The 12,680-nt window shown below is 37.6% G+C and overlaps 1 protein-coding gene across 2 annotated transcripts in view; it reads right to left on the bottom strand.

Annotated features, from left to right (window-relative positions):
* LOC107830926 (protein NDL1) overlaps nucleotides 1–2,236 on the bottom strand; it is a 4,475-nt gene extending 2,239 nt beyond the window's left edge. The window contains exons 1-3 of one of the 2 annotated variants that reach the window (XM_016658616.2): nucleotides 1,916–2,236; nucleotides 211–310; nucleotides 1–21 (exon numbers count right to left, since the gene is read on the bottom strand). The exon at nucleotides 1–21 is cut by the window's left edge and continues 77 nt beyond it. In XM_016658616.2, coding sequence (XP_016514102.2) covers nucleotides 1–21; nucleotides 211–310; nucleotides 1,916–1,978 — 184 coding nt within the window. In that variant the 5' untranslated portion in view covers nucleotides 1,979–2,236. The remainder of the gene's footprint in view (nucleotides 22–210; nucleotides 311–1,915) is intronic. The other variant, XM_016658617.2, reaches the window with a different exon arrangement.
* Between the last annotated feature and the right edge of the window lie 10,444 nt (nucleotides 2,237–12,680).

Raw genomic sequence — 12,680 nt, 5'->3', positions numbered from 1 at the left:
GTCCTTGGAAACATGACATATCTGCAAGAACGAATGAGAAAATATAGTCTCGACAATATAAGGTAACATATACCAAAAGAATATTGGGACCGAGACATAGTTGTTTTTGTTGTATATAACATAAAAATATATAGGCGACAATAAGTACATGAATAGAAAATCCTAAAAAAAGGGAAATATGAAACTAGAGGATACAAACTTAACACTTACGATTTAGAGCTAGATCAGGATAAGTGATCAGTGCTGGCTTCTCTTGGTCTCCATAAACTATAACGGACACAGAACCACAGTCAGTCCTTATGATATGCTCCTGAAAAAAGGTCATTTGCTGTTAATTGATCAGAAGATAGAAGCTCCATTATGTAAAAGATATCTCATCCCTCAAAATTTATCATTAATGGAAAATGTACTAACCAGTATAGCCAGTGAAACAGAATGACCGTTTAAGTAAAGTCTTAATGCAGATAGTCAACTAACAACCATTAAGTAGACAGAAAAGTACTCCATTTCCAAGAAATGAAATGCCAAACAAGAAAACCTTCCAAATAATTAGATACGGGGTGTAAGAAAATCAAAGCCCAGGCTGGAGAGGATGGAAGAAGATACCAGTGGGCTTGTTAGTGTTTTGTTATTGAGCAGAGCCCCAACGAGGAAGGTATTAATGGGTTATCATTATTAGGTCAATAATGGTAATCCCTCTTCTTGTGTCACTCCAAAAGTGGGAAGAAGTGCTTTCCCAACCTGTTGTTTCTAGAGACTGCTTCCTCTCTCTCTCTCTCTTGGAAATTGGTCCAGCCTCAAATGCAACATGAAGCTCAACCCGGAGAAGTGCGCCTTCGGAGTTGGTTCCGGTAAGTTTTTGGGGTTTCTGCTCTCTCAAAAAGGAATCAAAGTAAACTCCGATAAAATCAAAGCCATCGGGAATATTCCGGACCAGTTAACAAGTGTGAAGGAAGTATAGAGGTTGACCGGTATACTAGTGGCTCTAAGTAGGTTTATCTCGAGGTCTTCGGAGAAATGCCATCACTTTTTTCGCTTTTGAAAAAGAAGAACGATTTCGTGTGGACTCCGAAATTCCAACAGGCATTGAAAGATCCAAAAAGGTATCTGTCTAGCCCTCCATTGCTATCAAAACCGATAGAAGGTGAGCAATTGTTAATCTATTTAGCGGTCTCGGAGGAAGCGGTAAGCGTTGTTCTGGTCCGGGAGGAAGAAGGTACGCAATTTCCTATTTATTATGTTAGCAAAGTTCTATCGGGAGCGGAGACATGTTATCCGCACCTTGAAAAATTGGCCCTAGCTCTTGTAGTCGCCTCTCGAAAGCTTAGGCCCTATTTTCAATGTCATCTTACACTCAATAGAATACCAAAAATAATGTCTACGTCTCATTCACCTATTATACCTCCTAGAGAGGATGACGAATGTTTACCCCTACTACTCCATATTGGCTTAACAATCCGAATTAAGATGCCATTTCGCAAGTGTTGGATGAGTTAAACAAATTTAAGACAACAAATGAGAATAAAGTACAATTCAAGATCCAATTTTTTCCCACTCCACTTGAAAACTAAGGACCAGAGTAAATGACAGAAAAAATAGATAAATTCAGGACTAAATTTCTCTTAACCCCCAAACACTGAAAAAGGGGAAAAAATTAAGAACTACTGTGTTTTTGGGCCTTCAAAGAAATGAATGCCACCATTAAACAAGGATTAAAAAAAAGGAAAGAAAAATATCTAAGAAATGAATGGCAGGGCTTAAACAAGAAAAATCAAGATTAAAGATTATGACCACAATGAAAAGAAAATTGCGGGCAGAGAAGGATAACTTCAAGCGTTTCTCTCGTTAAATATTAAAATATTCCAACAAATAAGGCAGATTTTAATCTAAATGAAGTAAAAGGGAAAAATGGAACCTTTCCGCCAAGATAGATGGTCTCAACATCGACGGAAACGGAATCGCTGCTTGAATCTGACATATGGCCTGCCTTTTTGGTTATCAATACAGCTAACCAAAAAGCCAAGAAGCCTCTCTCTCTCTCTCTCTCTCTCTCTAAATGTTTCTCTTTCTATACATACAAATGAAGAAGAAGAAGACGAAGAAGAGAGGCCCTTGAGCTTCAATGGCTTCTATACCAAGCGATTCTCTCTCTCTTTTTCTTTTCCCAATGTTTTCTAATTTCTAATTTCGGTTCCTTCCTTCTCGCTCCACATTTATCCCAACGGTTCTTTTTTTATCTCTGATTTGTTTTTTTTCTTTTTATGCGGTTAACTTAACTAACCTCCACCGACGACTCCCCTAAGGCTTTAATTATTGGATCAAAAATAAAATACTCATTTATATCTTTAATTATTTTTATTAATGTCAACTATTGAAAATTCTTGTTGGCAGTTGTCATGCTTACTTTATTGAGCTGGAGCCGAACGACAACAAGGCTTTCTTTTGAAAGACAAAATTGGCCCATCTTTCTAAGTGAGAGTCTATTTGTTGGGAAAATATAATTGAAAAGCAATCGTGTGCTACAATCGTCAGTTCATAGACAATTTAGAACCTTTCCCTTTAAAATTTTGGATAGAACTACCGGTTAGGTAAAGAAAGAAAGTGTCCATGTGTTTTAACTAATGATGATGGTCTTCCAATTCCAATTAGCTCCTACATGTAAGCATTCAACGACGTCCAGGTGCGTCTTTCTTTGCTTTTTGTTTGTTTATTCTATGTTGTTGGACATATTTATATATGTTTTCATATTAATTTACTCGTATTTTTATCCTTTTTTTTTTGGTTATATTTTGTATTGGATATGTCCAACTTAACTTGATTATTGTATTTTAAACTCATTTTGGGTGTTAATGAATAATACATGTACTTTGAAGATGGGATTTGGAAACAAAATGAATATTTTGAAGTGTATGATTGACTAATGTTTAGGAATAATACATAATTTCCTCCTTGAATTTGTTCCGCTTTTTTCAGTTACACACTTAAATTTTGTAGAGGTCCTATGACCCCCTATAATTGTTCAAAGTATTATCTCATTAGGGACATACAGTTAAAGATTACATGATATGCAAAGAATGAAATTTGATTGACAGTTCCCAAATTAAACTAAGACAAAAATCGAATACAGTAAGAAAGATATTAAGGATTATATGGGCGCGGATGAGATTTAAGTGTTAGTTGATGTTCATTACAAATGAAGTATCAATTGGAAAGAAGAGTTTGGCAGCCCACCGCTACCCTGAATAGAATTAGGCAAGTAACAACTGAATTAACAAACGGATTGAGGCAAAGAAGATCAGCAACGATGGGCAGCGCGACGCTGCCATTTCACGGCACCTCTTAGACCGTGGGGCCGAGGTTGGCCATCGCGATAGACAGTGCGACGCATCGGCATCCGGGTCCAAGGCTATTTGGGTTTGAGCTAGGTTGTTTTGTCTAGGTATTTTTTATATCTATAAATAGTCATTAAACACAATTTTTATGCTATTTTTGACAAAGTAAGAGCGAGCAGCCATCGTGGATGCCAGAGCTCATTGGGTTCCATTTTTTTCCCACCAAACTTAATAATTTTTATGTTTCTTTGGATGATTTGTTATTTGACTACCATGTCTATGTAGAGCTAAACTTCACATTCTAGGATATTGGTTCTTTCATGACTATTGTTATCCGAATATTGATTTTCATTTTTTACTTTATCATATTGATTTATTTATTCAATTTCGCGGTTAATTATTTGATTGCTTGATCACCAATTGAATACTATCTACGAATCTAGAATTAAACTCGAAAGGTCTAGATTGTACATAGAATTGAGTAGAGCAAGTTCTTGAGCCTGAAGATCGGAAAATGGATTCACGGTTAGGATAGACATATACCTAATTGTCTTGCTTGGTTATTATACAGGAATTGTGAATGTATTCTTGTTGATTCTAACTCCATAAACTTATAAGCGTTATGTTAGATTAAATAGGCGAGTACGAACTCAATAGATTCTTATGAGCAATATTAACTATGTCAACCAATAAACTAGATCAATTAATTAGTCAATTCAAGTGAAGAATACAATATGATTGTTAGATAGCCCATAACCCTTTATTGATAACATAAAAATTTGCCCTTCTTTTGTTCAGAGTTTACTATTTTTTTTTAATTAGTTTAAAGTCAAACACCTATAAGTTTAATTCTTATTTAGATAATTAGAATAGTCTTTTTTAGTCAATAGCTAATAACAAATTCTCGTGGGAATGATATTCTACTTATCTCTTTATTAATTATCGATCACGTATACTTGCATGTGCATTTAGTCCCAATAAGTTTTTAGCGTTGTTGCCGGGGACTTAGAATTATCTATTTTTCTAGATTAGATATTTACTTTTTATCTACTCAAGTTTTTTTTAAAATTTTAGTTAGTATTTTGTAGCTTAGCTTAATATGGCATCTTGAAATAAAAATTGTCCGGATGATAGTTGTTCTTATTATGATGATCCTTATCCATATTGTGGAGGACCCGTTGGTGAAAAAATTATCAAAATATTTCTAGGAGCAAGTTGTACGCACAATCTCATCCCTATGAGTGAAATATTTATAATGTGTATGGTAATCAAGGTGTCCATTGAAATTATTATCCTAATTCTTTTTATCCGTCCATGAGCCTTTATTATGATGATTCTAATAATGTTTGTGAGTTTGATGTGAGCAACAATGTGGAGGCTATGGAACGTGATGCTCACATAATGGATACAGTGGGGCAAGTAGCAGAGCAACATGATGAACTCCAAAATGCTATAAAATATGAGTGAAGCTGTCACGACTCAATTCTTTTACAGGCCGTGATGGCGCTCAGCGCCGTCGCGCAAGCCAACAGTGAACTAACCACATGATTTCTCTTTTTAATAATTTTTTCAAGTAATTAAATTCTATTTATTAAGAGATTAAGAAGTAAAAAATTTAAATAAATAAAATGAAAGCAGATGCGTGCAATCATAACCATAGTAATAATCCAAAATCACAAAGTCTGCCAGTATGTGCCAAGACCTGGTGTCACAAGTGTATGAACACTAATAGATTATAGAAAACTCTAGCTACTGTCTGAGATGAAAATAGACAGAAATAAATGCAAAGGAGAGATTCTAGGTATTGTGGAACGACTCAGGAAGCAGCTCACCACTAGGCCTCCGGGTAACGGGGATTCACGCAATGTGATCGCCAGATGCACCTGCCTCAGATCCTGCAAGGTCAGTGCAGAAGTGTAGCGTGAGTACATAAACAACATGTACCCAGTAAGTATCAAGTCTAACCTCGAAGAAGTAGTGACGAGGGGTCGACATCGACACTTACTATGGGCTAACAATAAAAATACATACGCTCTAAATAAGCATGGGCTATGTATATAACTACAACAATTCAATAACAAACAGGAAATAAATAATTCCTTTACACATGCTAAATCTCAATAACTTTCTGTCTAATATTATTTTAACCTTACAAGTCATGAAATGATATCAATAAATAAATAAAATCCAAGTATCATCACGCACGATTATGCCGAGGATATACAGTCCGATCCAGAAAAATATGTACACTGCCGAGGGTCGTGCGATACGAACCATAGATGCATATATCTACTGCCGAAGCGTTCGGCCCGCTCCACAAGAAGAGAGGATACTTTATAACCATTTGACTTAAACGTTATTACAGGGCTAATACATAATGTAGTACAATTTCCATTAATGGTCAAGTAATTCGCTCAAAACTCAAGCAAGTGAAATTCGGTCCTTTACAATTCCTCTAACAAGTCCTAATATAATTTAGGCACTTTAATTAATAAGTAAGGTACAAACATTATAAGTAATTTATGATTTGGGTCCTAAACTACCCGGACATAAGTATAAATAGTAGCTACGCACTGACTCTCGTCATCTCGTACATACGTAGCCCCCACAATTAGAAGCAAATAGCAATTTAAATCACCTATGGGGTAAATTCCCTCTTACAAGGTTAGGCAAGAGACTTACCTTGTCTCAAAGCTCACTTTAAAGCCTCAACTCGGTGCCGAAAAATCCAAAACTAGTCAAATGTTGTATAAATAAATCAATATATGTTCCAAAGTTCATAATTTAACTATTAGAGTAATTACCCAACCCAAATTGGAAGATTCTTAAAATTCACCCCTGGCCCACGTGCCCAGATTCCGAAATTTTTTGAAGAAAGTTATTACTCATAACCTCACGAACTCAAATATATAATTTTCACTCAATCTTATAACCATTTTCGTGGGTAAATCCCATTTTTATCAAAACCTAGGGTTATTCATCTAAACCCATAATTTTCATAATTTTACATGTTAAAATCTATCCATAATCTATGTTTTAAACTCATATTGTATAGAAATCACTTACCTCAAAGTGCTAGGTGAAATACCTTCTCCAAAAGCTCCAAAATTGCCCAATGAATGAAAGAAATGAGTCAAAAATGGTTTAACTCCCGACTTAAATGAACCCTTCTGCCCAGCGGTATTTCTGCACCTGCGGGAGGACCTCCGCTTCTGCGGGATCGCTTCTGCGGTCAACTTTTCACTTCTGCGGAACACGCTTGACCACTGGCCTATCGCATCTGCGGCCAAGTCTCGCATCTGTGAGCCCGCTTTTGCGGCTTGATTCGCGCATCTACGACCATGGCCAAGCTGCCTCCCTCCGCATCTGCGGACCCCTCCATCGCAGAAACGAATTCGCTTCTACGGAAAATGCTTCACTTCTGTGGAGCTCACTGACCCCTCCTCTTTTCGCTTCTGTGAGCAAGGCGACACATCTGCGGTGCCGCTTTTACGGCCATTCCACCGCAGGTGCGAACGCACCAGATGGCAGGTACCAACAGCTCTTCTCCAAAGAGCTAACAAGCCCCGTCAACCCTCTGAATCCTGTACGGGGCTCCCGAGACCTCGACCAAATATACCAATAAGTTCATAAATATAAAACGGACTCGCTCGCACTCTCGAAATGCAGAAAACAACATCAACACTAAAGATCACAACCCAAAACCAATAGATTCAACTTATGAATTTCAAATTCTTCCAACTCACTCCAAACGCGCCGAATCATACTTAAACTACTCGGAATGACACCAAATTTTGCGTGCAAGTCTTAAATCACCGTACAGAACTATTCCCAGGCTCGGAATCCCAATTGAACCTCGATAACACCAAATCCTATTTCAAACCAAATTTAAAGGACTTTAAAACCTTCAATGTGCCAACTTCCAATATTAAGTGTCGAAACGCTCTCGAGTCATCCAAAACCCGATCCGAATATACGCCCAAGTCCAAAATCATCATACGAACCTATTGAAACTGTCAAATCCTGGTTCCGAGGTCGTTCAATCAAAATATTGACTCAAGTCAAAACTTAGCGCTCTTTAGCCAACCTTAAGGAACCAAGTGTTTCGATTTCAACCCGAACCCTTTCAAATCCCGAACTAACCATCCCCGTAAGTCATAAAATAGTAAAAGCATATACGGGGAGTCTTATTTAGGAGATTGGGGATCTAGAAAGTAAAACGACCGGTCGGATCATTACAGAAGCAATCACAAGAATGAAGGTCAAAGAGGACGAATTGACTGAAGAGAGCGAGTTCCATCACGAGATTGTTTTTTGAAGAAATGGAGGTTTTGAGCCAAACATGGCTAATGGTACAGGCTCAAAAATTTAAAATACACGAGGCTCAACATTAAAAAGTTATAGATGGGATTACACACTTAATAGAAGAAAGATGTGATCTTGGACAAGAGATCAACAATATTTAGCAGTGCTATTTATGACTTCGAGGATAATTTGAATGTAAAGGTTATTACGTCTAATACCCAAAATATTAGCTATGAGTTGTGTGAAGCTTAAGAGCTTATAAGATAAATTGAGGAACTAAAAGTGGAGAGTCACTCATTTGATCATATTTCTGTTAATGATGCCAATGCGGAGAAAAGTACAATAGAGTCATGTGAAGAAATATAGAGTGTTATATTTGAAGACTCTAGTGTGTGTGTGTGTATATAAAGGCGTAAATAGCAAGGCAATACTAGAGTTTGGACACATTGCTCCATATTCAATATTATATTTGAATGTTGTCATAGAAATTGAGCCAATCTAGACTTTGAAGAAGTCAACGAACAAGGAATAGGGTGCTTACATTTGAATTTGTCATGCTAGAGAGACAGAATTACATACCTCATCTGAAGGTGCGGGATATTATATTAGTTACTTGGCCTAGTAGATTTGTACATCCATCATTAGAGCATAGCCGAAAGCTTGAAGCTAAATTTCGAGTTCAATTCATATGTTCGAGTTAGAGGTAAAAAGTAGTTCAAATCATGTCGAGACTAAAAATCAGCGCTTATTGGGAGGCAACCCACCTTTACTATTTTTTTTGTTTATTTACCTATTTATTGTGTTATTTTTTATTTATAAGAGTATGAGTATGGGAAGCAAAACAAAGCGATAGAAAGTGTGCAAAAGTGAGCCAGATAGTTGGAATTAAGTGTAGGGTACCCGCACAAAGGATCATGTCTAGAAGAAGTCTGATCCCATGAGCTGTTAATGCTTCGGCCTTTAGCCTTCTGTAGGGTTTTCTTTACCATCTTAATTTTTATTTATGTACATTGAGGAGTTTGTACTCTTTAAATATGGGGCGGGACTTTCTTCGACTAGTTAGTTAGTAATAGGAATATTGTTAACTTCTTATTTTTTTAGTAGAGTATTTTAGTAGTAGTTTTAGTATCTTTTAGTAGCTGAATTTTAAAAAATCAAAAATAGAAACAAACAAAAAACTTAGAAAAAGATTAAATTTTTCCCGACGATAGATCTTCTAGACAGTTTTCTTGAGAGATTAAAGTCTAAGCAAAAATATAAAAAAAAATAAAAAATAGTAAAAAAATACAAAAAATATGTCTTTTTATTTTTTCTTAGGTAATAATAATCCCCTTGATTTTTCTTCTTGGCTCGGTTCTTTTGCAAGGGATGCAAATTGAACCATGTGACCCTTTTTTATATTTAGAGTAGATTAAGACTCAAGAAATAAAATGAAGGAAGAATGATGAGACTCCTACGTGCCTTTGACTTGTTTGATAGTAGCATATTTAGGCCTTGGCATGAGCATTAACTTCCCTATATTTTGAAATTTTTGATGATGCTTTGATAAATTGGATAGCATGCTTTATGATTCCTATGGTTCATATTCTTGACTCGTATTTATTTTGCACTTTATGCTTAATATTTCTTGGCTCCGTGAATACTTGCTTTGATTTGAGAGTTGAAATGAGACCATCCTTAGTGAGTCATGTGCCCATATATGAGTGAGTTTTTGTGCAGTTCATGCTTTGCGTCTGAGTCTCGAGCTTGCCCGTCATGTGAGTTGAAGCGAAATCCTAGTTATTGCTTGGTTTGAAAAATAATTTTAGGCTTTCTTTGATTTTTTTTAAAATTTTGTTGCTTTCATAAATAAAATCATCCTTAGTCAATCCTTTTGAGCCTATAGACCTTTTTATTTGGCACCCGCATTATAGACCTATACCCTTTTATTCTTAAGTTAATTATTTTGATCATTTTACCTTTTAAAGCACTTGAATTGTAAAAGTGAGATCTAGAAAGAAGTAAGGCGAAAACTTGGCTAATGATTGAGTGAAACTAATAAACGTACGAAATGTGTGCTTGTATTTCAAGAAAAATACCACTAGTGGGGAGTGCAAAGTACAAGCAAAATATAGAAAAAAGAGAGAAAGAATCTGCAAAGAAAAAAAGAAGAAAAAATATATCAAAAGAAATAAGTACATCTTGTCTTTGCTAGTGAGTATGAGTTAAGTAGTTCTTAAAGAAAGAGAGAATATTTTCGGGGTGATCTTGCTTGTGAGGTTTGAAGTTGGGTTGAAGAAACTTGTGCTTAAAGTTGACTACATGATATGTTAAAATGCTTAGGATGGTTACCCACTATTAACTAGATTTATCATACCTGTCTCTTAGCCATATTATAATCTTAACAAAATCCTAATTGATTTTAGACCGAGGATGCCTATATAAGTAGAGATTTAATTAATGGGCAAGCCTGTAGTACCTTTTGCATGCATATGACTTCTTTGCGAGAGTGAGTGATTTCTTTCGTATGTGTGAATCCTTAAAGTACATTTAAGCATTTGACTTAAATGTGTGGACTGCTTTCTCTTTTTGATTTTATTGTGAGGGCATATTATTTCAAGATAGATAGGTGTCACGACCCAAACTAACCATGTCGTGATGACGCCTATCGTGGAACTAGGCAAGCCGATTCATTTCCAAACAAATCGATATTTTCATTTCAAAGAAAAAACAATTCAAGACTATTTAACATAAAAACTTTCGTAAAGGAGTTCAAATCAAAACAAAAGTGCGAAAAAGAAAAGCCCGACATCGAGGTGTCACTAGTCATGAGCATCTACTATAATTTGTCTGACAATATCGAGACTAATATAGTCTAGAAAATAGCTAAATACAACTAAAGGAAGATAAGAGGGAGAAGAGCAGGGCTGCGATCGCCAGGCAGCTACCTTGCTATCCCCGAGAAAATCTGCAACCGGAATAGTTAACAGCCGCTACCGTGTCCAGCTACACCTGGATCTGCACACAAGGTGCAGGGAGTAACGTGAGTATGCCAACTCAGTAAGTAACAACAGTAAATAAAGACTGAGCAATAGTGATGATCAACAAAGCATATAAAGTTTATTTCATGAAATCTCGGTAAAATACAACATGCTTTAAAATAAGTATTTGAATCAAATCATCTCGTTTAAACTCAGTTCCAGTAAAAATTATTTAAAGATATTTTTCAACAGTTTCAAACAGAGGCTCAATGAAAAGGTGAGCAAAAATGATGAAATCATAAACAGCCCCTCGGGCAAAACATCACTTATATACAACCTCTCGGGCAAACCTCACAGTCACTCTTATACAGCCCCTCGGGCATACCTCACCATCACTCATACCTCCCAGTCACTCAGCACTCGGCACTCGCACTCAGTAGATACCTGCACTCACTAGGGGTGTGTACAGACTCCGGAGGGGCTCCTTCAGCCCAAGCGCTATATCAAGCCAAATCATGGCATAAATCAATCAGGACCTCGGCCTATATCAAACATGCTGCGGCGTGCAGCCCGATCCCATAAATGTCCTCACAAATCAGGCCCTTGGTTTTACTCAGTCGTAAACCTCTCAAGCCACTCGGGCTCTTAGTAAAAACAAGGTACTCAGCCCAAAATAACATTTATATGCATCAAAACAGAGTAATAAAATTGAGTTATGCAGTAAATAGGTATAACCATGACTGAGTATAGATTTTCAATCGAAAACAGTGAGAGGATAGTAAGAAAAAGGCCCCTAAGGGTCCAAACAGCACTTGCACAAGGCCCAAACATGGCATTCTGCCCAATTTAAAGAAACTCATTTCTAAAACTCATAAGTATTATATAGTTTCAACAAAATATGCAACTTTACAGTTGCTACGGGACGGACCAAGTCACAAATCCCCAACGGTGCACGCTCACACGCCCGTCACCTAGCATGTGCGTCACCTCAAAATAGTAAAATGATACAAAAATCTGGTGCTTCATACCCTCAGAACTAGATTTACAATCGTTACTTACCTCAAACTGATCAAATCCCTACTCCGCGATGCTCGTGCCCCTCGATTCGGCCTCCAAATGCTCCGAATATATTCACAATTAATACAATATCATCAATTTATGCTAAAAGAAATGAATTCCACAATAAAACTATCAATTTAGACCAAAAACCCGAAATTGACTCAAACCCGGCCCCGGGCCCACGTCTCGAAATCTGACAAACGTTACAAAACTTGAAAGCTCATTCACTCACGAGTCCATACATATGAAAATTTTTAAAATCTGACATCATTTGGTCCCTCAAATCCTTAAATTAAACTCTCCAAAATCCCAAGCCCTAACCCCTCATTTTCACCCTTAATTTCCACTAATTAGATGATTAAACAACGGGAAATCACCATAAGCACAAGTATTATGGCTCAAGCAACTTACCTAAATGAAAACCCCCTTGAATCCCTCTTCAAATCACTCCCAAAGGCTCCAAAACCGACTGAAAATGGTGAAGAATGAACCAAAATTCGCGAAGTCTCCTTTATACTTTCTGCCCAGGCCTTTCGCACCTGCGGCCTATTTTCCGCGCCTGCGGGACCGCACCTGCGGTCAATATCCTCGCACTTGCGAGAATCACTTAAACTCTCAGCCTCTGCAACTGCGCCCAGGTCTCGCACATGCGGTCTCGCAGATGCGGCCAAGCCTTCACACCTGCGCTCCAGCCTTAGCCTCTCATTTTCTGCATCTACGCTCCAAATCTCGCGCCTGCGGAGGCGCACCTGCGTGCTCACACTCCGCTTCTGCGAAAACTGACCAACATCCTCTTTTCCGCATCTGCGCCCCAAGTCTCGCACCTGCGGGCTCGCAGATGTGACCACTATCTCGCACCTGCGCATCCTACCTAGCCCAGCATTGTCCGCACCTGCGAACTTCTCAAGCGCACCCGCGGCCTCGCACCTGCGATTTCCATTTCGCAGGTGGGAAACACTAGCAGAATTCACACCAGCAGCTCTCAAACACCAAAAACCAATCCGTCGACCATCCAAAACACATC

The sequence above is a fragment of the Nicotiana tabacum genome, chromosome 13, assembly GCF_000715075.1.
Source record: "Nicotiana tabacum cultivar K326 chromosome 13, ASM71507v2, whole genome shotgun sequence".
Lineage (NCBI taxonomy): Eukaryota > Viridiplantae > Streptophyta > Magnoliopsida > Solanales > Solanaceae > Nicotiana > Nicotiana tabacum.
This window is presented reverse-complemented; position numbering and strand designations above follow the sequence as displayed.